At 32.1% G+C, this 24,009-nt stretch overlaps 8 protein-coding genes across 8 annotated transcripts; 2 read left to right on the top strand and 6 right to left on the bottom strand.

Moving 5' to 3' along the window:
* Positions 1-21: 21 nt before the first annotated feature.
* Positions 22-2,958, bottom strand: FUN12 (translation initiation factor eIF5B; the record flags this gene model as incomplete). The annotated part of the gene is made up of 1 exon (XM_041550763.1): positions 22-2,958. The coding sequence occupies one exon, from the start codon at positions 2,956-2,958 to the stop codon at positions 22-24; it is 2,937 nt and encodes a 978-aa protein (XP_041406697.1).
* Positions 2,959-3,531: 573 nt separating this feature from the next.
* Positions 3,532-4,503, bottom strand: KABA2_05S02684 (uncharacterized protein; the record flags this gene model as incomplete). The annotated part of the gene is made up of 1 exon (XM_041550762.1): positions 3,532-4,503. The coding sequence occupies one exon, from the start codon at positions 4,501-4,503 to the stop codon at positions 3,532-3,534; it is 972 nt and encodes a 323-aa protein (XP_041406696.1).
* A 1,460-nt stretch (positions 4,504-5,963) lies between these two features.
* TYE7 (Tye7p) lies at positions 5,964-6,644 on the bottom strand (the record flags this gene model as incomplete). The annotated part of the gene is made up of 1 exon (XM_041550761.1): positions 5,964-6,644. One exon carries the CDS (start codon positions 6,642-6,644, stop codon positions 5,964-5,966), a length of 681 nt encoding a protein of 226 aa, XP_041406695.1.
* Positions 6,645-9,112: 2,468 nt separating this feature from the next.
* Positions 9,113-11,656, top strand: REV1 (deoxycytidyl transferase; the record flags this gene model as incomplete). Its single annotated transcript, XM_041550760.1, has 1 exon — positions 9,113-11,656. One exon carries the CDS (start codon positions 9,113-9,115, stop codon positions 11,654-11,656), a length of 2,544 nt encoding a protein of 847 aa, XP_041406694.1.
* A 455-nt stretch (positions 11,657-12,111) lies between these two features.
* Positions 12,112-13,953, bottom strand: PUT4 (proline permease PUT4; the record flags this gene model as incomplete). The annotated part of the gene is made up of 1 exon (XM_041550759.1): positions 12,112-13,953. One exon carries the CDS (start codon positions 13,951-13,953, stop codon positions 12,112-12,114), a length of 1,842 nt encoding a protein of 613 aa, XP_041406693.1.
* A 2,368-nt stretch (positions 13,954-16,321) lies between these two features.
* CIN1 (Cin1p) lies at positions 16,322-19,819 on the top strand (the record flags this gene model as incomplete). The annotated part of the gene is made up of 1 exon (XM_041550758.1): positions 16,322-19,819. The coding sequence occupies one exon, from the start codon at positions 16,322-16,324 to the stop codon at positions 19,817-19,819; it is 3,498 nt and encodes a 1,165-aa protein (XP_041406692.1).
* An 88-nt stretch (positions 19,820-19,907) lies between these two features.
* MNE1 (Mne1p) lies at positions 19,908-21,923 on the bottom strand (the record flags this gene model as incomplete). The annotated part of the gene is made up of 1 exon (XM_041550757.1): positions 19,908-21,923. The coding sequence occupies one exon, from the start codon at positions 21,921-21,923 to the stop codon at positions 19,908-19,910; it is 2,016 nt and encodes a 671-aa protein (XP_041406691.1).
* Positions 21,924-22,354: 431 nt separating this feature from the next.
* MEK1 (serine/threonine protein kinase MEK1) lies at positions 22,355-23,929 on the bottom strand (the record flags this gene model as incomplete). Its single annotated transcript, XM_041550756.1, has 1 exon — positions 22,355-23,929. The coding sequence occupies one exon, from the start codon at positions 23,927-23,929 to the stop codon at positions 22,355-22,357; it is 1,575 nt and encodes a 524-aa protein (XP_041406690.1).
* Between the last annotated feature and the right edge of the window lie 80 nt (positions 23,930-24,009).

Raw genomic sequence — 24,009 nt, 5'->3', positions numbered from 1 at the left:
TTCCTCATTAGAATTTTTAGATCATTCAATACCGAAAACTGGCTTCAATTTCTTGATTAATACCCAGTCTGATCTTTGGACTTGATCTCTGAATGCAGGATCCTTTAATGTATCAATGGATCTTCTGGAGATCATAGAGTATAATGTATCACTTTCGTCAACATGTCTACCCCAGATAGGTTGTTGGCCAGATGGGTCTTCCAAACGGACAGCAACACCGGCAGAAGTTTGACCCTTCTTAACCTCATTAGCAGGTTGATGGTTAATTTCTAGAGATATAACCTTACCTAACATAAGTACGTTTCTTTCCTTAGTTTGCGGATCATATCTAACAGCACAAATTGGAGTACCAACCTTCAGCGTACCTTCAAGAACATCGACACCGATGATCATTGGACCACGCTTGTTAATAATTTGTAGAGTTTGTAAAACACATGGGAAAATAGCGAAATCTAGGAAATCATGACGACGCTGTTCCAATAGTTTTTCTTGGTAAGCAGTAAAGGCATCGAATAAGTGGTAAATAATATCAGCGTTGAAGATCTTAATACCTTCTTGTTCAGCGTATTGCTCAGCTTCCTTGTCAACCTTGACATCGAAACATAACATAACAGCATATTCTGGAGCCTTTTCCAACATGGTACCAGCCTTCATAATATCACGCTTATACACTGGACCTAAACCAATAGACATAACAGGAATCTTCATATCCTTTAAGAAATCTAACAAAGCTTCTAAGGAACCTAGAGTCGATGCTTGAACAACAACACCCTTACCGGATGTATCAACAGAGTCCAAAAGACCAGTAATATCATCCATAACATCGTCACAAAGTTCTTCTTCATCGTCTTCTGGACCAACAACTAATAATCTGGAACCAGAAACAGCCTTTTCTAGATCATTAGCAGCAATCTTAACACCTAATGCAGCTTTGACCTCCTTGTGATGAACATATTCAGATTTCAAACGTAACTCACGTAATGGTTGTGGAGTCAGTAGGGCTCTGATAGTTGTAACAATTGGGCCATTTAGACCACACAGAACAATTCTGTCACCTTCTCTTAGATAACCATTGGATAGAATAACATCGATAGTAGTACCGAAACCTTCAACAACCTTAACTTCAAGAACGGTAGCTTCGACGTGAGATAGGTACATTAATTGTTTAGACATTCTCTTTTGGGTCAATTCTAGTAACAACCACAATAAATCAGGAACACCCTCCCCAGTAACAGCAGAAGTTGGAACAATGGAAACGTATTTAGCCATATTCTTGTTCTTGAAGTACAATTCAGAGTTCAAACCTTGTTCAGCCAATTCAATTTGAATAGAGTTCAATCTAGTTTCAAATTCGTCCTTAACAGCTCTAGTTTGACTCTCGAAAGAGTCTCTGAAGTTATTGTTTGGAATTTCTTTCCAGTCGTACAATCTATCGATTTTGTTTAGTGCAACAATGAATGGAGCCTTTCTATCTCTCAAAAGTCTAATGGATTCAATAGTTTGTTGTTCTAGACCGTGCATGATATCAATGACTAAAATAGCAATGTTACACAAAGAGGAACCTCTGGAACGCAAGTTGGAGAAAGATTCGTGACCTGGAGTATCGATAACCAATAGACCTGGGACATCAAGAGTTTGTTTTTCATACTTGGACATAGTTGCAGTCTTTTTTTCAATAGCATCAATAGGGAAGTAAGTGGCACCGATTTGTTGGGTAATACCACCTGCTTCACCACCTTGAACGTTAGTTTGTCTGATCTTATCTAATAACTTGGTCTTACCAGTATCAACATGACCCAAGATACAACAAATTGGAGAACGTAGATCACCTTCTTTGGTCTTGGTTGCAACCGCTCTTGGAATTTCTTCAATTTTTTCATCTGGATTGCTCTTAGCTACAGATTCGGAAGTTTCAAGTGTAGCTTCGGTCTCGGTGGCAGTTTCAGGAGTAACTTCGTTAGTTTCAGGAGCTTCTTCTTCATCTTCACCAAGATCAAGGTTTTCCCAATCATCGATCAAGACTTCTTCTTCTTCATTAGCAACCTTTTCGGTGGATTCAGCTTTCTTGGTGATAGTAGTACTCTTTGCAGAAGTTTCGTCATTATCAGTGGTTCTCTTTTTCTTCTTACCATAAACAACCTTCTTTGGCTTTGGAGCAGAATCGTCACCATTTTCCTTCTTAGCTAAACCTGCAACCTTAACATTACCAGCAGATAATAGAGCGGCACGTCTTCTTTCCAATAGTTTTTTCTCTTCTTTTTGCTTTCTAGTCAATAATTTACCTTCAGCCTTTAATCTTTCCTTCTTGGCCTTTTCTCTTTCCTTCTTTGCGGCTTGTTCTTGTTCTTTAGATTCGGCTTCCTTAGTTAATCTATCTTCTTCTTCCTTTTCTAATCTTTCTTCTTCTTCTCTAATTAATCTATCTTCTTCTTCCAATTGCTTCTTCAACTCTAATTGTTTTTTCAAAGCAGCTAAACCAGCTGGAACCTTCTTACCACCTTTCTTAGCCTTTGGAGCAGAAGTTGGTGTTGGAGAATCATCTTTCTTTTGCTTTTCAGCAGCTTTTTCAGCAGCAAGCTTTTCAGCGTTCTTCTTGTTCAACTCCTTGTTTTGTTCCTTTTGAGCTTGCTGTTGAGCCTTCTTCTTTGCTGCAAGTTCCTTCTTTTTTTCTTTCTCTTTCTCCTTCTTTTCCTTTTCCTTTTCTTTCTTAGATTTCAATTTTGGTTTGTTCTCTTCATCTTCAACTTTCTTAGCTTGTTTCTTCTTGGAACTCTTCAAAGCAGACATAAAATCTTCAACAACATCTTCGGCACCAGCTTCAGTTGGAGCATTGGAGTCATCTGGAGCGGGAGTGTTTTCAGTAGTAGTAGATTCGCCTACCTCTTCACCTTGAGGCATGTCTTCTTCAAAATCTTCATCCCAGTAGTTATCCTGGTTCTTCTTATTTTTCTTAGCCATTTTCTTCACACTCACAATAGTATTGGACTCTTAACGGAGGGATATCTATTTAACTTATTTAAGAATGAATAAATAGAAATTGTAAAAGATCCAAGGCCTTCTCTTTTTTAAAAGGTTATTGTAAGGATAACATAATACTGTTTTTCAAGCTGGCATCGATGGATCGAATTTTTCACCACCAAAAATAAATTTTTTTTATCGTTTTTTTGCTTTCGTCTCTTCAAACTTTTCCAGACGGCAAAGAGAGAGAAAAAATATACTTAATTATCGCGACGTACGTGGAGAGCGATACCATAATAAAAATTAAGTAATCATCACATTTGATAAACCTGGCATTATAAGGTCGATAAATTTACTAATTCAAAAAAACAGGATATTTTTACATTAATTAGAGTACAGATCATTATTACATATTAGTGGACTTATGTACGTTTATATATACTTAAGGGAAAAAAAAACTCCCCTCCCCTGTGCAAAAAAAAAAAGATATGAAAAATATTAAATCTTAAATCAGTTATTTTAAGGGGAACGTTAGTGGTGCAGATGCAATGAATATAGTTTGATATCAGATCATTAATCGGAACGAGCTCTCTTACCGGTAGCTGTCTGACCAGCATGGTCATTATCATTAGTGGTGGAGGTAGTTGTGGTGGCAATGTTAGAAGAATCTGTATAACGCATGGATCTTTTAGACATATTCGCATGAGCATACGACGAAGTGGCCGAATTATAATTATTAGTTACCAGCTGTCTTCTTCCATTTATTGAGTTAAACCTTTTCACAGACTCCACATAGTTTGTTAGACCACTACATAGGAAGATTCTCTCCACCCTGACGTTGTCGGCTGGAGTATCCATGAGATTTGTTACGAAATGATATGCTTGCTGTACCTTCATTGAAGTGTCTCTCTTCAACATAGTAGATATTAGCAAAGTTAGCATGTTTTCATTTGTGGTGGAATCGCTAAAGACAAATACTTTCCCTTGAGAGTTTGTCATATTGAACAATGTCATTAAATCATTGAACGATTGGAATTTTTCAATATGATCTACTGCAAAACTGTTGCATCTCTTGTAAACATTCACATACCTGTGAAGTATCTTTGAAGTATCAACAGTATCCTTCGCCAGTTGTGTTGCCATCATTTTCAATAATTGTGAATTATTCCATAAATACGACACCAAACGTGAATCGTTTTGTAAATTTGTATTCAGGGTCTCTAAGTCTGACACAACGAAATCTTCCAAAAATTGTGAATCAAAATTTACCATGACTATATCTTCCCTGGATCCATATAGGCCCGATATAATCTCGGAGTCATACAATTCTGCCATTTGAGTAGTTGGAATGTCGATCCCGATGAAAAAACGAACATTATTGGCGGTCAGCGTATCTGGATGATTCAGTATGGAATCCGCGGTCCCAAACAAGATATGTCTATCTAGTACCAATGGCTGGTCGTGATTCTGTGTGTAATAGGCGTCATAGTTTGCCATAAAATTAGTTGAAGGTTCATTCAAACATAAAGCAGCAGTTCCTGTCATTGTCGATAAAAATGAAATATTGTGTTGCCCAGTTTGTTAGTTAGGTATCTTCTGATATCAAAATAAATTATAATATAACAGTGGAACACAACAACATAAAGGATGTATGACACCTAAGATATGGCAGATATAGATAGAACCGTAAGTATATATATAGATGTTTTCATTTATTTAGATCTAGCATTGTTCAGAAAGTAGTGAAAAATTTTAGGTAAGGACTAGCTTTGCTTGCTAAGCACTGTGAATGGATTCTTCGGAACAGCGATCAACCTAACTCAGCTCATAGAAGCGCGAAAGCAAGAAAAAAGATGGAAATTTATCAATTACGCTCCGAAAGGGAAAAAGTGGTGTGCGCGTTGGGCTGGTTTCTTTTGTTTCGCGTGGGAAGAAGAAGTTACTTGGGGGTACACAAGCGACGAAAACATTAATTTATGGCAAGGTCCCGCAGTCTAAGCGTAAGCCTGAGTTTGGGCGATTGTGATTTATCAGCACCTGTTTTACATATATTTTTTGTTAGGGTGTTTGCTGAATAATCACTATATACTACAGATGGGGTGATATATGAAGGGTGTCTACTGTTTGATATGCTGATTAATACAATAGACTGATTAGATCGTACTCAATTGTACTAGTTATTTCAATATAAAGAAGTGTTGATAATTAAGGATGTTCATATATTATAATATATAACTAAGAGGTATTTATCTAAACCAAAATTAAGTGGGTGAAAAAGAAAAAAAAGTGTTTTAAAAAAAAGTGTTATCAACTTTTTTTTTTATATGTGTGACTGTGTTCTTGCAGTTTTTTTATTTCAGAGAGAATCTATTTTATCTAAATAGAAACCAGTTCGTATGACCTCTCTGAATATATAAGATAGTATATTGTTTGTTTGTTTGTTTTTTCGTTAAAAAATTTGTGTTTATAATGCGATTCTTCTCTCATTCTCAACAATAATAATGATAAAAAAAAATCTAGCAACTCATTATATTAATTACCCTTGTGTGAGAAAAAAAAATATATTTATGTAATTTGGTGATGTCGTCGTATCATTATCATCACTTTTCCCAACTTGATTTTTTTTCTCTTCAAAAGAATAGATAATAATTAATTAGTGAAATGTTGTGAAATAAAGAAGAAAAAAGAATTAGGGAATAGTAATAATAATATAGGTTAAGTTAAAATCATGGAATCGTTTGTTTTTGTATTTGTATTTGTATTGGAATAATATCAGAAAAGGGGTAATAATAATAAAATGAATGGGTTTACCAGCCAGAAAATGTGTGAGACTGTGTGAGAGAATGTTGAAAGTAAAAAAATGTTTATCTTGTGTATCATAATAAAAGGTATAGTAAAAGCAGTAAAAAAATTGTTTTGTTTTTGTTTTGTTCTTTGAAGTTTGGTGGAGGGAGAGGGAGAAGATAGAAATAGTATTCCAATGGGGTGAAAAAAAGAAAGAAGAATCAGTTTTTAGCAGCTTTTAAAGTTTCTAATTCATTTCTTAATCTCATGACTTCCATATCATGTAAACGTTCATTATTTTGCAAATATAAGATATAATCAACAGCTTTCTCTAAGATCATACTTTTATTTAATTTAGTTGACGGAGCAGTTGCAGTACCATTCTTATTAGAACCATTCTCTGAGACTTCAAATGCAGTTTGTTCGGTAGCCACCCAAGGAATGATTGTTTGTAATCTGGCAATCTTCGTATTAATATTGATTCTATATCTTTTTTCAATCTTATTATGTGCCTGTTTTTGATGAGCTGTCAATCTCTTTCTGGTAGTTCTACCTTTCTTTACAGGTTTAGAAATTGCATTAGCGGCAACATCTGTAGTTGTAGTTGCTGTTGTCATACCCGTTGGAGTAGTTGATAACAATACATCGTCATCATCATCCATTGTTTCTTGTTTAACAAGAACAGGCATACTAGATGCAGAATACGGACTAAATTGGTCATCCGTTGAAGGAGACGAAGCCGAAGATAATAAGGTTTCTAATGGTTCGAACCAAGTAGAGGACGAAGCAGAAGAGGCAGACCAACTGTCTTCACCATCTAATTGAGGTTTGGAGTCCTGCAGGAGCATCCAGTTGTCGAAAGGAGCTGCTGTTTCGGAAGTAACGTTGATGCTAGTGTTCATGATGTGTGGAATAATAATATTTGATAGTTCGTTTGTATATATATGTTTGTGTGCAAAAAAAAAAATTTCAATTGATCTTTCTTTTTTTTTACTTCTTATAGGGATGTATAAGAGTTAATGGTATGTTACTGTTATTGCAAGAGATGTATAAGAATAATAAAAGTAAAAGAAAGGATATATAATTGGGAAGTAGGGACAACATGGGACAAAAAATAAATAAATTGGGATGGGAAAAAAAAGAGACAAACATATTTTTAATAAATGCTTTAGTAAAGAAAAACGTACAAGATATATATATGAATACATACGTAACAAATGTAATTCAAGATAAAACAAAAACGATGCAAAAACGAGAGAGGTAATTATAATAATAGAAAAAATAACATAAAATGTACAACGAAAGAACGACGACAACGCAACAAAGGAAACAGTTTCAAAGACAACGTTTTATCATTTAAGTTCAATTCCGCTTAGATAATAAACTGTGAAGATATGACCCGTACAACAAACACAGATCACTTAGGAAAGAACTGTTTATAGAATAGTTAAAAAGAACAGAGTTTAAGCTTACCCTAATCATTATTTCATTATTTGATGAACATTTAATCAAAATTGTTGTTGTGAAACCGTGCTTGCTTGCTTGCTTGCCTCTCTTTCTTTCTTTCTGGAATTTTTCACTGAACAAATTTTAGGCGTATGTGTGAGATTTCTGCGGTCGTATCTGTTGGAGGGTGCGTTATTTAGACGGAACAATTTTATCATCACTTGTTATTTTTCAGTTTGTTTGCCCAACATAAATGTAGCATTATTATTCGAGAAGAAACTGCACATGGGGGAGGGCCAAGGTGTCCTTCGTAGCCCTGGAATGTACTAGAAAGAACTTTCTCAAACCATGTCTTGTTGTTTTTTCCCCGGGTGGAAGAGAGAAGAAAACGAGGGACAAAAAAATGCAACCAAATAAAATTTGGTTGGGTTCTTATTTATCCCGGGTGAGCCTCTATCAGGCAATTCGTATTTTATTTTTGGGGCTGTGTACAAAATTGGTTGAGAAAGGGACGTACAAAAGCGACACGTGTGTCAAATTTTCATTTTTATTAGAAAGAACGAAAATTGCACACATCTAAAGTCACTCATACACCCAGCCACCGCACTGCTGGCGGTACCCTTCTTCGCTTTTTATTTTTGTCCCAATAAAGCAATGTCCGCAAATGGACAGAGAGAGAAGGGAAAAAAACAACGCAACACAATACAAAAATATTCAAAATGGGACAAATGTATTACGGTATTCTAAGAAGAGTTCGTACAAAACTGGTAGAAAAGGTGGTGTGAACACGCATGATCTGGTAAAATTTGTATATTGTACCAAGAGTTCTCTGGACCACCATAAGACCCCTATGCAGTATTTCCTAAAAGGGATATAAGAGAGGGCCAAATCCTTGCACAGGCTCTATCTCTGTCTCTGTCTCTCTACCATTTTGGCCCAAAATTCAATGTTAAATCAATAACAAATCAATTGTATACGGACCGACCGTCATTACTATTATTATTATTATTGTTGTTATTTTTATTGGTACTTTCCTGTTGTGCCCCACTTGGATTGGCTGTGCAAGAAATTATAGAATTCACAAATTATTTGGTTTTATTTTCGTTATAGCCGTCCTCTTTCATACATGTCTTTTTTCTCGTTATAATAGATAAGAAAATGGTAAAGTATTTACAAGAACCGCAGATGATAGATTTTATATTAGGGTTGTTGACTCTCTAATCTTTATTTATTTTGTTATTTATCAAGCGTGCCGAGAACAATGGATAGATATATGGATATGTATGATATTGTTTGTTTATTGACAAAATATCAATTTAATAGGAGATGTTACGCGATCTAAGATTAATTCTTAATTTGTTCCGGTAATTAACTATTTACATACTTTTTAGCTAATAAGGATTTTCGCGAATTCTCTATAGAAAATAGGGGCCGGAGATTATGTATTAAAGATTAATACAAGATACCTCTCCTACTGTAAAACTCGGAGTATTATCGATATTTGACTTGTTCTGGGTAATTTTTTTATTTTTTTTAGTTCTCTCTATTGTTATTGTTACCGTGAAAGTCTCTTAATGATTAATCGAAACACTAAAGATATATACATCCGGTATTGTTAATTTTACAATTACGTATTGTTGTCTTTCAATCTATCTAGTGGTAATAACTTGGTTTGGGGATTTATTGATATATTGTATATTGTATATTGTCACTGCCTTTATTTGTTTGTTTGTTTTTCACTCATCGCTTAGTTGATCAAATGAAATTTCGGAACAAAATAATTAAAGTTAAAATTTACATTATTTATTGATGATTAACATAACAATAAAACCACTGTGAATAAAGTTAGTCAAATCGTTTATTCCCTAATATTTGTGTATTATTACGTATTTTGATTACGATTAAGTAACATCCTTTTACGTATATGTCAAGTACTAAAAATTCTAAAGATAATACTACTGCTGCTACTACTACTCCGGGACGTTATTCTTATTTTTATAATAAGAAAATTAAACAAGCTGAACAAGATATTCAATTTAGAAAACAGTATGAAACGATAGGAAAACAGACATCACAGTTGTTAAAAGGTTTGACAATTTATGTTAATGGACACACTATTCCTGGTAGACTACAGATTCATGATATGGTGGTATTGAATGGTGGTCGTTTCTTACATCATTTATCCTCAAAGGGTTCTGCAACTCATATTATTGCTAGTTCTTTACCGCCAAAGAAAAGAATAGAATTTAAAAATTATAAAGTCATAAATCCTCAATGGTTGGTGGATTGTATTAAACAACAGAAAATTGTACCTTGGCAAGAATATTCCATCTTAAAATCAAATATTGAACAGCCATCAATTCTGAAAACTTCTTCTGTTGTGACAACACCTGGTAATAAGACGGGACCACCAGATTGCAACGATCCGAATTTCTTGGTAGATTATTTTAAACACTCACGATTGCATCATCTTTCGGAATGGAAGGCTTCCTTGAGACAGAAATTCGTAGAATCGTATAGAGACATCCAACCTTTAACACACTCGGATTCAAGTTATACTATATTACATATAGATTTTGATTGTTTTTTCGCCACCGTAGCATATTTGTTTAGAGATAAAAGAAAGACTCCAACTTTGGATTTTGATAAGGATCCGATTGCCGTGTGTCATGGTGTAAAGAATTCAGACATTGCAAGTTGCAACTACGCAGCAAGAAAATTCGGTCTTAAGAATGGTATGTGGGTAGGTACAGCTGAAAAGATGTTACCAAATGATATTAAGTTGACTACACTTCCTTATGATTTTGAACACATTGAAAAGGGATCAAAAGTATTTTATAGTGTATTACAAGGTATCGAACAATTTTATTGTGTTCTCCCAGTATCCATAGATGAAGCAATATGTGTCATGGCAAAGGACGCCATGGAGAATAAACAAACTTTGCTACAGTTATGTAATGCTTTGAGACAGAGGATTAAACATGAGACCTCCGGTTGTGTAGTGAGTGTTGGTGTCAGTGATTCCTTGGTACTGGCTAGACTGGCCTTGAGAACCGCTAAGCCCAATGGAGTGTTCCTGTTTGATAATAACAGCGAGAGTCAAGATTCAACTGATGTGAACCAGTTTTGGAGTTCCTTCAAATTAGACGACTTGCCTGGAGTCGGGAGGTCAACGTTGAAGAAAATACGTGATAAATATCCAAAGGTGAAGACACTTCACGATCTGAGACAATCTTGCCAGAATGTGGCTTCACTACAGTCTGTTTTGGGTAATAAACTAGGTGAAAAAGTGTGCCTTGCTCTTAGAGGTAAAGACGATGATGAATCTGCAAGGATAATATATGATCCAATCAATGTCTTCCAAAGAAAATCTATTTCCATTGATATCAATTGGGGGATTAGATTTAAAGACATGGTGGAGATAGATCGATTCCTAGATGTTTGTTCAGATTACCTAGTGAACCAAAAATTGGCAGAGTACAATAAGCTCACATCATCAATTACTTTAAAACTGATGCAACGTTGTGTAGATGCCCCTATCGATCCACCGAAATATATGGGGATGGGTAGGTGTGACCCATTTACTACGTCGAGTAGACTTGGTGTACCTACAAATGATGACGGAATTATAGCTACGGAATTGAAGCATATGTTCAGAACTTTACCGGTGCCACCCGTGGAGTTGAGAGGTGTTTCGATTCAATTTAATAGATTGGTTGATGCTAATGATGCTGTAGATCCTAATGCAAAGGTGGGGCTCTCTTTATTATTTCAAAGCGGTCATGCTAGTTCCACTGCTATAACTACAACGACACCTCCGACACGTTCGATAGAAAGTCCACATGACCGAGGGGAGTCTACCGACCCACATAGGAGATATAAAAGATTAAAACGATCCCCTGTGAAAGAAAGACAGGATCAACTGGAATCTAACCAACGACAGGCATATCAACAACAATTTTTTCAAGAGTTACCAACACAAATTAGAAAAGATGTTCAACATGAATTGGAAATTACTCGAAAAGTCAAAGGTTCTAAATTACAAAGAATGAAAGAAAAATTACAAAAAAGAGAAAATGCAATTCAAAATATGAATTCACATTTTATGAATAATGATAGTATATTTGTGCCAATAAAATTCCAGAAGGAGACAAATTTCGAAAAAATTTGTTCGATGGTTAATGATTGGGTTAGGGAAACAATAAAGGAAAAGGGACCTCATGAAAGAGATCTTCAATTTTTCAAGAAATATTTAAATAAACTTTGTGATTCTGATAGAGTCCATTTAGTTCTCAGATTAGCAGATATGGTTTCTGTCACTTTAAATCTAATGTCTCATAAATATGGAGATCGAGAAGGGTTTTTGGAATGGGAAATGATCTTATTAAAGTTTATTGTTCCATTAATGAACCGGAATAGACATACTTTCCAAACAGAAAGAAAATTGGACATTGAATATGATATTTAAAATATGTAAGGACATTTATCGATTATATAGAAAAAATAAAACTGTATATTCTTAAATTAAATCACTTTTGTTTTTTTGTTTACGGATATGTCTCAATTAGCGTCTTATCAAATGTGTCACGAATTGATAAAAATATAAATTTTATTTTCCCAAATACTCGAAGTTAAAAATATAAAAGGTTTTTTTGATATTGTAATTTAGTACGTGAATTCAAGAATATAAAGTGTAAATAAATTGAATATTAATAATGGCAATGACATTTTTATTAAATGTCATGAAAGCATACATTTCTAAGGAAACATGAATGAAAGAATATTTTTTTTGTTTATTTGTTGATAAAACAAAGAAACGAAGTAAGTTTGATGACTTGTTGGCAAAAATGAAGGAATGAAATAAAGTAAAACATTACGTGTTAAAGGTAGTCAGTCATAAAATAACATAACAGAGGAGAGAATTCAAATTAACCAATCCAGAACCTTTTCCCACCAGGAATTAGGTGGGACCCTGTTCTCATCGATCTCTTTTGTAATTTCTTCTATCTCGTCAAGACCTGTTATCACATCAATTTGTTCCACTGGTTTATACCATTTCCATGTGAAGAATGTTCTAGTGTATAGTTTATGTCCGATTAGTAATGTAAAAAAGACAGGCAATGTAATATAAGCAGCTATGAAATCAGAGACACTCCAGTAGCCATTCATGAATGTCTGATAACCGTTAGTTAAGGATAAAATGATAACCCATATCAAAGCGTACCAAATAGTATAAGGCATCCAGGGTCCCCTGAATGGTAATCTGTCGGTCAGACCATTGTAGATAATAGCTTTACGGAACCTCAAATAAGCGATACAAGAGACACCCCAACCGATGAACCCAGAGATGGTACTGATATTGGATAACCAGGCAAAGACATCTGCAGAAGAAGAACTGACATTTAGATAAGCCAAACAAAACCATAATGTGGTGAAACCGACAGCAACATATGGGGTACCCAATCTATTGATTTTCCCAAAGATCTTTGGGGCACCTTCTTCGTTTGCCATGGTCATTAAACACCTGGAAGCAGCAAACATATAGGCGTTACCAGCAGACCATGCACTTAACATAATACAAGCATTAATAATATGAGGTAAAACTGGAATACCTGCATTAATAATACCAATGACAAAAGGAGATGATGCAGCCCCTGCTTTATTAGCACTTAGAGCAGTTAACAAGGTTGGATCCTTACGAGATACAATGACACTAATACCCAGGACACTGCAACAGTAAAAAATGATTAAACGGTAGACAAATCTTCTGGAGGCCTTAGCTATATTTCTTCTTTGATCCTGACATTCAGAACTTGTTAAAGAGACCAATTCTGGTCCTAAAATATAGGCGAAACCTGCTTTGATGATACCAGTATACACGTCTAGAAATCTACCTGTATTACCTGGAGCAGAATGATTAGCCCATGCTAGGTCACCTTTCCAGTAACGGAATCCCAGTCTATCATGTTTTGGACCACCACCCCAAAACAAGATGAAACATAAGATGATTAAACCTAGAATACAAATGATCTTAGTAATAGCGAACCAAAATTCAGTTTCACCGTAGATTCTAACTGGACCAAAATTTAATAATACAATGACGAAAATATATATCGAAATAAGACCTGCCTTGGGAATCTTCAAAGTCCAATATTCTACAACACCTGCCGCAGCAGTACATTCAGCAGCACCTAAGATTGCGTAACAATAATAATAATTCCAACTTGTAGCGAAACCTAGAGATTTATCGACGTACTTCGAGACTAAATAAGCGGCAGACCCTTGAGAACTTCTACCTCTCCCACCAGGCAAATAGCATACCATTTCACCAAATGCATTCATAATAGGATACAGCACAGATGCCATAATAATATAGGAAGTAAATAAACCTGCGGGACCACATTGGGTTAAACCTGAACTTGTACCGACGAAAAGACCTGTACCAATAGCACCACCCAAAGCGATGAATTGAACAGCTCTTGAACTCAGACCTTGTTGTAATACCAATTCTGTTGGTTCTAGATCTGATTTTTCTAAATCAATAGTCTCGGGTGTTTCACCATCGCTATATGATTTAATTACGTCATCGGAACTATTTTTACGATTATTATTCTGGTCTCTTGAGTATGACGTGACATCTATCTGTATATCATTTTTCTTATTAATAGTTTGTGAATGATCTGTATTACTACTACCATTTTGAGAATATGAGTCGTCATCTTCACTTCGGACGCTAACTAGACCGAACAAATTAGGGCGTTTCATATTGTTCTTTGTTTTTCTCTAAAATAATAAAACAATTACTGGATTATCTTATATGTAGTTGGGGACTAAACAATGTTATTAATATTCAAAAGGAAGGAAAAGGAACGTTATTTTAAAATATGTGTCGTTATATATATATAAAAGAATGAAAATATGCAAACAATATTATTAATAATAAAGTTATGACGGAGATTAAGGAAATAAATATAAAATATTCGTAATCAACTTATTGAGCAGGTTATTATTATTTTCTGTTTTTTCAAATTCTTTAATTAGGCAAAATTAATGTAAAATTAACGAACTTCAAGGAAATAGTTACGAAAGGAAAATAAAATTAAAAAAACAAAAGAAAGTAATAAAGATTAATAATTGATAAAGGAACTAATCCTTTCAAGTAAGATAAGATTAAAAAACAAACAAACACATAAAAATTGCTATCAAAATTTGGATAATAGCAATGTATATATATACGTATTATCTTTTGTAATATTATGTGGAGTATGAATAATTGATAGATGAAGAATTACCTATTTATCATATGGCTGATTAAAAAAACCATGATAATAATTATGAATAATAATGATAAAATTAGGGACCGTCATTTATCATTTGACCCTTTAAGTCCGCTGCTCTCCTTCATCATCTACTTAAAGAAATGGCATTGCACGTTAAAACAAAATGAATAAATTACGTCTTTTTTGATGCCCAGTAGCAAAAAAATGAATAAAAGAAGGTGTTGATCCGTTTCTTTTTGCTCTAACACAATCACTAGAAATTGAAGTACATCTTAGTAAAAAAACGAAAAAAGAGTTGGAAATAGATAAACAAGATAAACAAAAAAATTGATAGAAAATCCCAAAAAGAGACAAGAATTATGCGGGGGAAAGGGCGAGAGAGAGAGAGAGAGAGGGGGGGGCAGAAGGGAAAGAGAAAGGGAAAGGGACCATAATACTGATTGATACTAATAGTAATTATAATAATCATTACGAAATATGACAATACATCTGACAATTTCCAAATAAAAAACCAAACCAAACCAAATATATATTCATAATTAAAGTAAGCCGTGTATCAGTCATATATGTATATCCGTAATCTCCTTTTTTTTAACATAAGATTTAGATTTACAAGATTAATCTTTTAGTATTATCAATCAATGATGAATATATATCCCTTGCATAAATATATTGTATTGAGTATACCCCTTACATACTATTCATACTCAATTTTAATAATAAGAGCGGGTTAATTAACAGTTCTTTTATTCTTATTCTTGTTTTTTTTTGCTAGCCATATCACATTTAACTACAAGTGTAGATATCTGATATTACCGATAATTTCGGAAACCCAACTCCTAAAAATGTTTATCTCAAAATATATATATATATAATAGTAATAGTAATAATCAGACGTCTTCATTATCTTGTAATTTTGATACGAGAGATAGTTTAGTTAGAGGAAAACCAACTCCGAAGATAATAGTAATAATAATTTTAAACAAAAATTAATTCCAGGTTCCTCATCATTACTATCCTTTTTTCATCAATTAAATTGTTTTTATTTGATGATGATCTGTGATTCATAATATATCAATTCTTATAAGCGATAAAATGCTTTTTTCATGATTCTCACCCAACTTGAAAAAAATGACTTATTAATCAATTTGAATGACACTACAAAATAAATTTATATGCGTTGGAAGGGGTAGATTTCTTTACTAGGGGGGCAAGCTACGTAGTTAATATACATATATAGATTGATAGGGCCAGTAATCAATTTTACTATCTGGTTCTGTCATTTCATGTCCCAATGGAACTTCAACTTCTATCACAAATACACCGCCGCAGATAGATAGAGATAGATAGTTAGATAAACAGAGATGGAGATAAAAATGACAAAATTTATTGTTTTTATTGATACGGCCGAGCGGAAATGCAAGTGATAGATAAATAGATAAAAAATACGGAGATTAATAGCCGCACCTTAATACGTGATACTACATGCATACGTACGTACCACGATACGGTCAGTGCTTATCGAATCTTTTCTTTCTTATCATTTTTTGTGAGGAGAGAAAAACGAGAACGGCATAAAGAGAGTGGACATACGTACATGAATATTACCCGGATTCCCAATGGAAGTCATGCTATACGATGGAAGATCACGTGTATTTTTATTCAGCCGTGCTGTTCATATATATTTTTTTATATATACTAAATTTAATATTAATTATGTCGGTGGCAAAAAATAAACAAATAAATTTCTGCAACCTACTACTACATGATACACATTTAGCCGCCGAACTACAGAAGGATAAAAAGGATAAAAAACAGTAAGTTATCGACGTTGAACGAAGAAGAAATATTCCATGAACGATGTATCCATACCAAACATAATACAATCAATTAAAGATGATCTGATTCAACTAATTACAATTGATAAACAACTTGAAAAGGATAATAATAATAATAATAATAATAATAATAATAATAATAATAATAATATTAAGAAACTTACTTCTTCTTTTTCTAAGATATTCTCTAGGATTATTAATAATATTAATAAATTCGAACAAGATCCATCTCCATTAGATAATAATTTACCTGTTTTCATTTCCATATTGACTGATGCACTTATACCTCTAATAAGACAAAATTCAAATAATTATAATGATAATCAACTATTCATTTCACTAAGTCAAATTTATTACACTTTTTCAAAAATTTTTGATTGGAAAAAATTGTCATATTATTTAAAAGTTGATATTCATTTATTAAATGATATTTTAAATGTATTAAAAATCGATTCAAAAAATTATAAAACTTGGTATATGAAGTATCTATTATTATCATGGTTATATACAATTCTTTTATCACCATTTAAATTTGATCATGATCATTTAGATATTAAAATTATCAATTTAATTAATCTGGAAAAATTTAATTCAAATAAAGTTTATCAATCAATTGTGGCAAATATCCTCGCAGAATTATATTATAAAAATAAAGTATTAATTCTACAAAATAATAATAACAACATTATTATTAAAACAAAAATAACTAATAATATATCATCAATAGATTTATTATCGTTAAACTATTTTTGGAAAAAAATTATTTCAAATATTAATTCTTTCGAAAATGAAAAGTTTTTAGTGGAAAATGAAACATTTATACATTCATCAATTAATCAAATTATTAATATTATTGAAAACAAAAATAATCAAATTGATAATGTTGAAGAATTTTATATGATTGTAATTAAAATTATGCCAAAATTGTTTTTCATTGAATTATATTATGAAAATTGGTCATCATTAGAAGACATAATCTCATGGTATTTATTAAATTTAAATTCAAATTTTACAGAATTTAGATTTTGTATTGCTCATTCTTTTCAAAAATTAATTAACTTAATAACAAAATATATGGAAAGTTATATTGCTATTGATTTAGTTAATCAAATTATCGATAAAACAATTAAATTAATTAAAGATAATCAAATGATTTCAAATAATAATAATATTAATATTGACCAATTACATAGTCAATTAATTATTATTGCAGAATTATCAAATTTCATTTTAGAATATTTACCAACATCGCAATTACTAAATATTATTAATACAGTCTTACCAATAACATTTAAATTCCAAATATTGAATGGTAATACTAATAACTCTAATAATACTGTATCATTAAGAGGTAATCAAATTAAAGATGCAACAAATTTTATTTGTTGGTCATTAATTAGAAATAAAAATTTTAAAAAAATTATAATATTAAATGGGAAAGAAACAAAATTTATTTCATTAATTGAGTCTCTAAATGATAATATTTTTATTAATTTATTAATGAATTCTTTATTTGATAAAGATTTTATCATTAGAAAATCATCAAATGCTGCATTACAAGAATATTTAGGTAGAATCAATTATATCTATAATGGATTTAATGAAATAGAAGATCATTCAAATCATAAATTATCAGTATTAATTTTAGATAATTTTACTATAATGAAATTGATAGAATTGAAATTTAGTGATATTAATAGATCTTATAAAGAAAATCTAATCTTACTTTATAAGATTTTCCATTCAAACAATTCTTCACCACTATTTTTTAATAAAATTATTAATTGGTTCATTAATTATAATATTTTTACGAATTTAGATTATCAGATAGTTAAACTGTCTATTGAATCATTACGATTGTTTATAGAAACTATCAAACCTATCAACCATAATAGTGACAATATGATATCTAATATCATAAAAAATGTTTTAAAGGATGAATCTTATTTAAATGATCCACCAAAAGGTTCAAGATTATTATATTTGATTACAGAATTGAATCAATATTTGGATATCAATAGAAATATTGTAATAAACCTATACGACAGTATCGTAACATCTAACTGTCACATAACGAAAACCAATGAAGACTTTTTTAAATTATTATCTATTATGAAATATTGGAATCTATACACCAAAATCCCCCATGGAATCATATTTGATGATAAAATGATAAATTTCTTATTTAAAGAAATTATTGGCAGTATTCAGACCGAAAACTCATGTATCTGGTATGACGAATTTAGTGAGCTATTTAACCAAATTTTAAAGATTTTATCTAATGATCTATCATTATTTGATAATAATGAAAATATAAAACAAAATTTCTTTAAACTATATCATAAATACATGTCATTTAACAATGAACTTGTATGCGCTTCATTACCTTCATTACCCCCAAAGGATTTCTTTTCATTGTTTGAAAAATATAAATATTCAATGTCCTGTCAATGTAAAGCATCGTTGATTAGAACACTTACCAATGATACTACAACAACAATGTTCTATAAATTATCATCAACACCAAATGACACCATATTTACTGACATGATCTATGAATTTTTGGACGATCATACTACTACTGATCAAGGTGATGTGGGGAGACTGGTAAGAGAAGAGGCGTGCATATTATTAGATAAACATTTCAATGAATTTCAAAGTTGTATACAAGAACGCTTTGCGCTCCAACTTTTATACTTACTTGCAGAACCATCTGAAGAGATCAGCTTATTATCATTAAAAATACTACAAGAAAATGTTATACCACAATTCGAATACCATAAGGAAAGGCATAATTTGAATATACTTCTATTGCGAGAAAGATTTTTCACAAGAGAATCCCTTGAATCTACTTCATTTAAAAATGAAAAGATAAAATTCTGGCAACACTATGCTGCCAGAGGTGGAGCTTTCCATTCAACAGATCAACAAATAACTTCTTCTATAGATGCTTTTATTACTTGGTACGACCAAACTGCAAAATCCACAGACAATAAAATTTCAATATTTCATGAACTTATCCACTCAATCCCGTCAGCAGCAATCATTATTATAGAGCAAAATGATGTGGAAAGATCTAAAATTATCAAAACGACACTACTGTGTTTTAATTTTATTATAAGATTGATATCTTCAAACGTAATCTTCGATACTAGTAATTGGAATGGTATCTTAATAAAAATGCACAATTTATTGATAATAAATGGCTCTTCAATGCTGAAGAGTACAGTCATAAAGTTTCTTCCGTATTTAGTAATAGCATATTCAAATGCCAATGAAAATAATGCTGATATCGCGTTTACCAATAGCGTTATTGATAAATTATTTAATGTTGTTAAAAAATATCGACAAAAGAAAGATACTTCCTCAATATTAAGGATTACACTTCAATCACTGACGCAGATATATTTGGAATATGATGACTTCGTTCGAATTGAATGTTTGAAAACGCTTATAAAGTCAAAATTTTCTAAGGACAATTTAAATGTTTCAAATTATTATATACATGCATAATTCTTTTTATTTATTTATTAAACCTCTTTATAGAATATAGAACGAAAAAACAACAATATCTTTACGAAACATAAAACTTTCACACAGTCTAGTCTCTTGACGTTGGATTATGGGCTGTTTCCATGTACTCTAACAAGCTAACTAATAGATCTGCGTAGTAGAAATCTGTTTGTGCAGAATATCCCTCCTCAGTTAAATTTTTATTACGCAAAACATCTTGTAATTTATATTTAAATGAATCTGCACGATTTTTATTACCATCATCTGTGGTTTGATCATCTTTATTATAAAACAATTTAAAAACTCTCTCCCCACTATCACGAGTCAGTTGTTTGCCACCATTTTCAATATACATATTTTCAATAGTTTTCAATGATTCTTCACTGATCCCAAATTTAAAATTCTCTCCAGTAATCCATAATAATCTATCTGGGAGGCTCCATAATTTTGTTTTCACATCATAGCTTTGGTGTCCATATAGTTCTAGATATTTCATAAAGTAATAGTTAAATAACATATTATCATTTAAGCGACCAGCAATAGTCAAAAGATAACTAAAGTCCTCTGGGAAGAATTCAAATTGCCCTCTTTTTTTGAGTTTAAGCATATGTTCAAACAGTTCAAATGAGCACATGATGGCGCTGGTACCATATTCCACCATTTTAAATAAAGGATGATACCCAGTTGTAGTCATTGCACAATCTTTCTGGCAATCACCAAGAGGGAGATCAAATTTAAAGTCGACGTAAAGCATTTGTAGTACATCAATGACATAACCAACATATCTATCACCAACCAAATTCTTCATCAAAGTGTTTACAAAGAATATTTGAACTGGAAGAGGCATTTTATTTTCTTTGAAATGATTTAATATGCGTGGAAATTCCTGCTTCCAATATTTAAGGTTTGGCCATTTGTTACCTTCGACTTTAAATATTGCAAAATCCAATTTTCCTACATACATGGTACTATACGGATCAATGTTATTATCCTTTAACTTCTGTAATATGTCCAGGAACGATATATCCTGTTTTAAAAGGGACGCTCTTAAGTTATTGAAAGCTATATCTTCATTAGCTAGAGAAGATAATCCCAAGTAAGTAGAAAGCGTAGTAAGTGCATTACTCTCACATAAATTATCGATTGTCGCAATATCATGCTCATCTAAGATGCTAGGGTAGTCCAAAACCATCAATTTTGCCAAATGATCATACGAGTCCACCATCCCGCACATAATATACTTTTGTAACGTTCGAACTAGTAATGGACAAAACAGCTTTAATTGTATCTCCTCAGTTTTTTTTGATTTGCCTGGTTTATTTAGAGTCAAACAACTTTGGATATAATGTTCTAATTTTAATAACTGGTCCGTTTCTAAATAAAAATGCAAATTAGTATAATCCTTCAATATTTCGCACAGATTGGCATCTCCGGACACTACATTCAATTTATCAATCAATGTCAATACCTGCTCCTTGTATACCAAAGATTTAGATTTCAACACAACAGATATAACATTTCTCCAAAAACTACTATTACACTTTGTTTTTGATTTTGTTTTTTCCAATAATTCCAAATATTGAGAAATTAATTTTAATGTAAACTTAGATAGTGCATCAATTTCATCTTCATTCTTAAAAGATTTCATTCTTAAACTAAGTTTATAGAGCATATTCGATAATTCGTGGTAAAATTCAGGCGGTACGATATCTTCGAATTCATTAACAGATGTAGCATGGCTCGTTGTTACCCAATGGATCTTGGTCGAATTTAATTTCTTCATTAATTTAAAATAGAAATGTGTATTATTCGTGGCTCTCAATCTTTGTAATGTTTTTAATATAAGTGGTAATTGTAATGATATAATTTTAGGTAGCTTGGTTTCTACTTTTGTATTCAAAGCATCTTGTAACCATTTATCTGTAATTGTACGATTCTTTTGGTGAATCTTTGGGTTATGTGCACCTTCGCGTTTGCCATTAAATATATCTTGAGGGCTATATAATTTAGATGACTTATTTAATGACCTAGTATCCGCCACAAATGCATCATATAAGGTCTTTTCTAAGTTACCTGTTATATATCGCTTTATAATTCTATTCATATCATATCCATTCGAAAAGATGAGAGGACAAAATAAACAGATCAATGGGTCAGTTATTTGTAATTTTAATATTATAGATAATACCTTTTTATAATTTAAAAAGCTGATGATCTCCTAATTGAACTTTGGCTAGCTAGATCAGGTTAGAATATCTTGTTTGGATATTGTTCTCTTCAGCGCTCATCAATATAATCTTTTTGGTTATTATATTTGTATTGAGATTATTAGTATCAATCCTTTTTTCGGTATTGACGATTTCCGCAGCCAACGATTTGAATATAATATGCCAAATACATATAAAATAAATGTGCAAAACAAAAGTCGCTGACACCATCCTTTGAAAACAACTAAGACGTGGACCATTGTGTTTGGTTTTATGTACAATGAGTACATAAATGGTACATTCGCCATATAAAAAACCCTTTTTGAAATTATATTTTTTGTTTACTAGTGTATTTATGCAATGTGTTCAATTTCATCTTTTTATTGGAGACCACAATAGTCTTCGGCAATTTACGCTTCCAATTCATTTTAGACTTTTCAATGAGGTTTCCTGTATCCTGAACCAAGATAGCTTTTGCAAGGTTCCCAGAATTTGAAAGAGAGGTTATTGGTGTACTTGTTGTACCTTGTTGTAATATTTTTTTCTGATAAATTTGATCCAATTGATTCCGATGGACTTTAATCCAGGGATGATTAATTGCTTGATTGCTATCAAACCTTTCTCGAACGTCTACTTGTAATAAGTTTTTCACAAACTCCTTTGCCGTTGAACTTATTTTTTCCCAATGTCTAATGTTATAATTAATATTACCTCTCATCGCACTTTCAATAATTGATTTTTCTGTTCCATCACCATAAAATGGAGATATACCAGTAAGCATAATATGTGTAATAACCCCCAGAGACCATAGATCACATTTATTGCTGTAACCAATATCTCTGTCTGATAAAGTTGCTGCCCTAGAAAAAGTTTGATACATCTCTCTATTGGCTTTGAAACCCACCTCTGGTGCACAATACTCTGGAGTACCTACCACAGTATGCATTCTAGTCTTTGTAGAGGTCAAATGTTTAGCGATACCGAAGTCTGCGAGAGTAATCTTTGTGCAAGGTTCTGGGGATGCCAATAGAATATTATCCAATTTAAGATCTCTGTGAACCACACCTCTCTTATGTAAATATCTGAGAGCCAAGAGAATTTGATAAACTATTAATAGAGACTCAGTCTCTGGTATCGCAGTAAGGCAATCAGTTTTAGCTAAATATGAGAATAAATCACCCCCAGATATCAAATCTTGAAATATGAACAAGTTATTATTTAAATCCATATGAGTATAATATACTTTAATAATGTTTGGATGATTTAATTGCAATAATATCTTAGCCTCCTTGTTTAATTTATTTGGTTTTAACTTAATAATCTTAACAGCGTAATTTTTTTGTAAAGTATCATCATTCTTTTGACTTTTATTGTCAATATTTTTATTCCCACAAACAAGGACATGACCAAAAGTACCGTTACCGACGACCCTAGTTGAAATTTCCCAACCGTCAACATAACGTTCCACATTCAATTGTTTTAACAAATCAGTATTTGGTTTTCTAGCTATAGTATCTACAAATTTCAATGAACAGATTATACCTGAATCACATTCAATACTGATGATATCTTTATCCTTTAACAAATAACTTGCATCTTTCAACAAAACTTCACCATTAATCTTAGTTCCATTCAAAGAGACGTCCTTAATATAACACATTGGGAAACTTTCTTCATCAAAGAGGACGCACCAAATGATACAATGAATAGCTGAAACTACTGGATGATCGATAACAAGATGTGCCTCTTTATTGTTCCTACCTAATTTAATAATGCGGTGAGATTTTATTGGAATAATGCGGCTCAGAATGTCATCCTCAGTGATACCATCTACATCGTTCAACCTTGATAACTCTAACGATTGTGTCTCCAGCAGTTCCAGACACCCAAGTATTTTAGTCATAACAGAATATATATATATATTTTCCTAAATAAATCAGACCAACAAAAATCTAACACAGTATAATATGTAATGAGTTGCTT

Source organism: Maudiozyma barnettii (assembly GCF_903064755.1).
Source record: "Maudiozyma barnettii strain CLIB 1767 genome assembly, contig: KABA2_05, whole genome shotgun sequence".
Classification (NCBI taxonomy): domain Eukaryota; kingdom Fungi; phylum Ascomycota; class Saccharomycetes; order Saccharomycetales; family Saccharomycetaceae; genus Maudiozyma; species Maudiozyma barnettii.
Note: the sequence above shows the minus strand (reverse complement) of the source record. Positions and strands in the feature narration are given on the sequence as shown.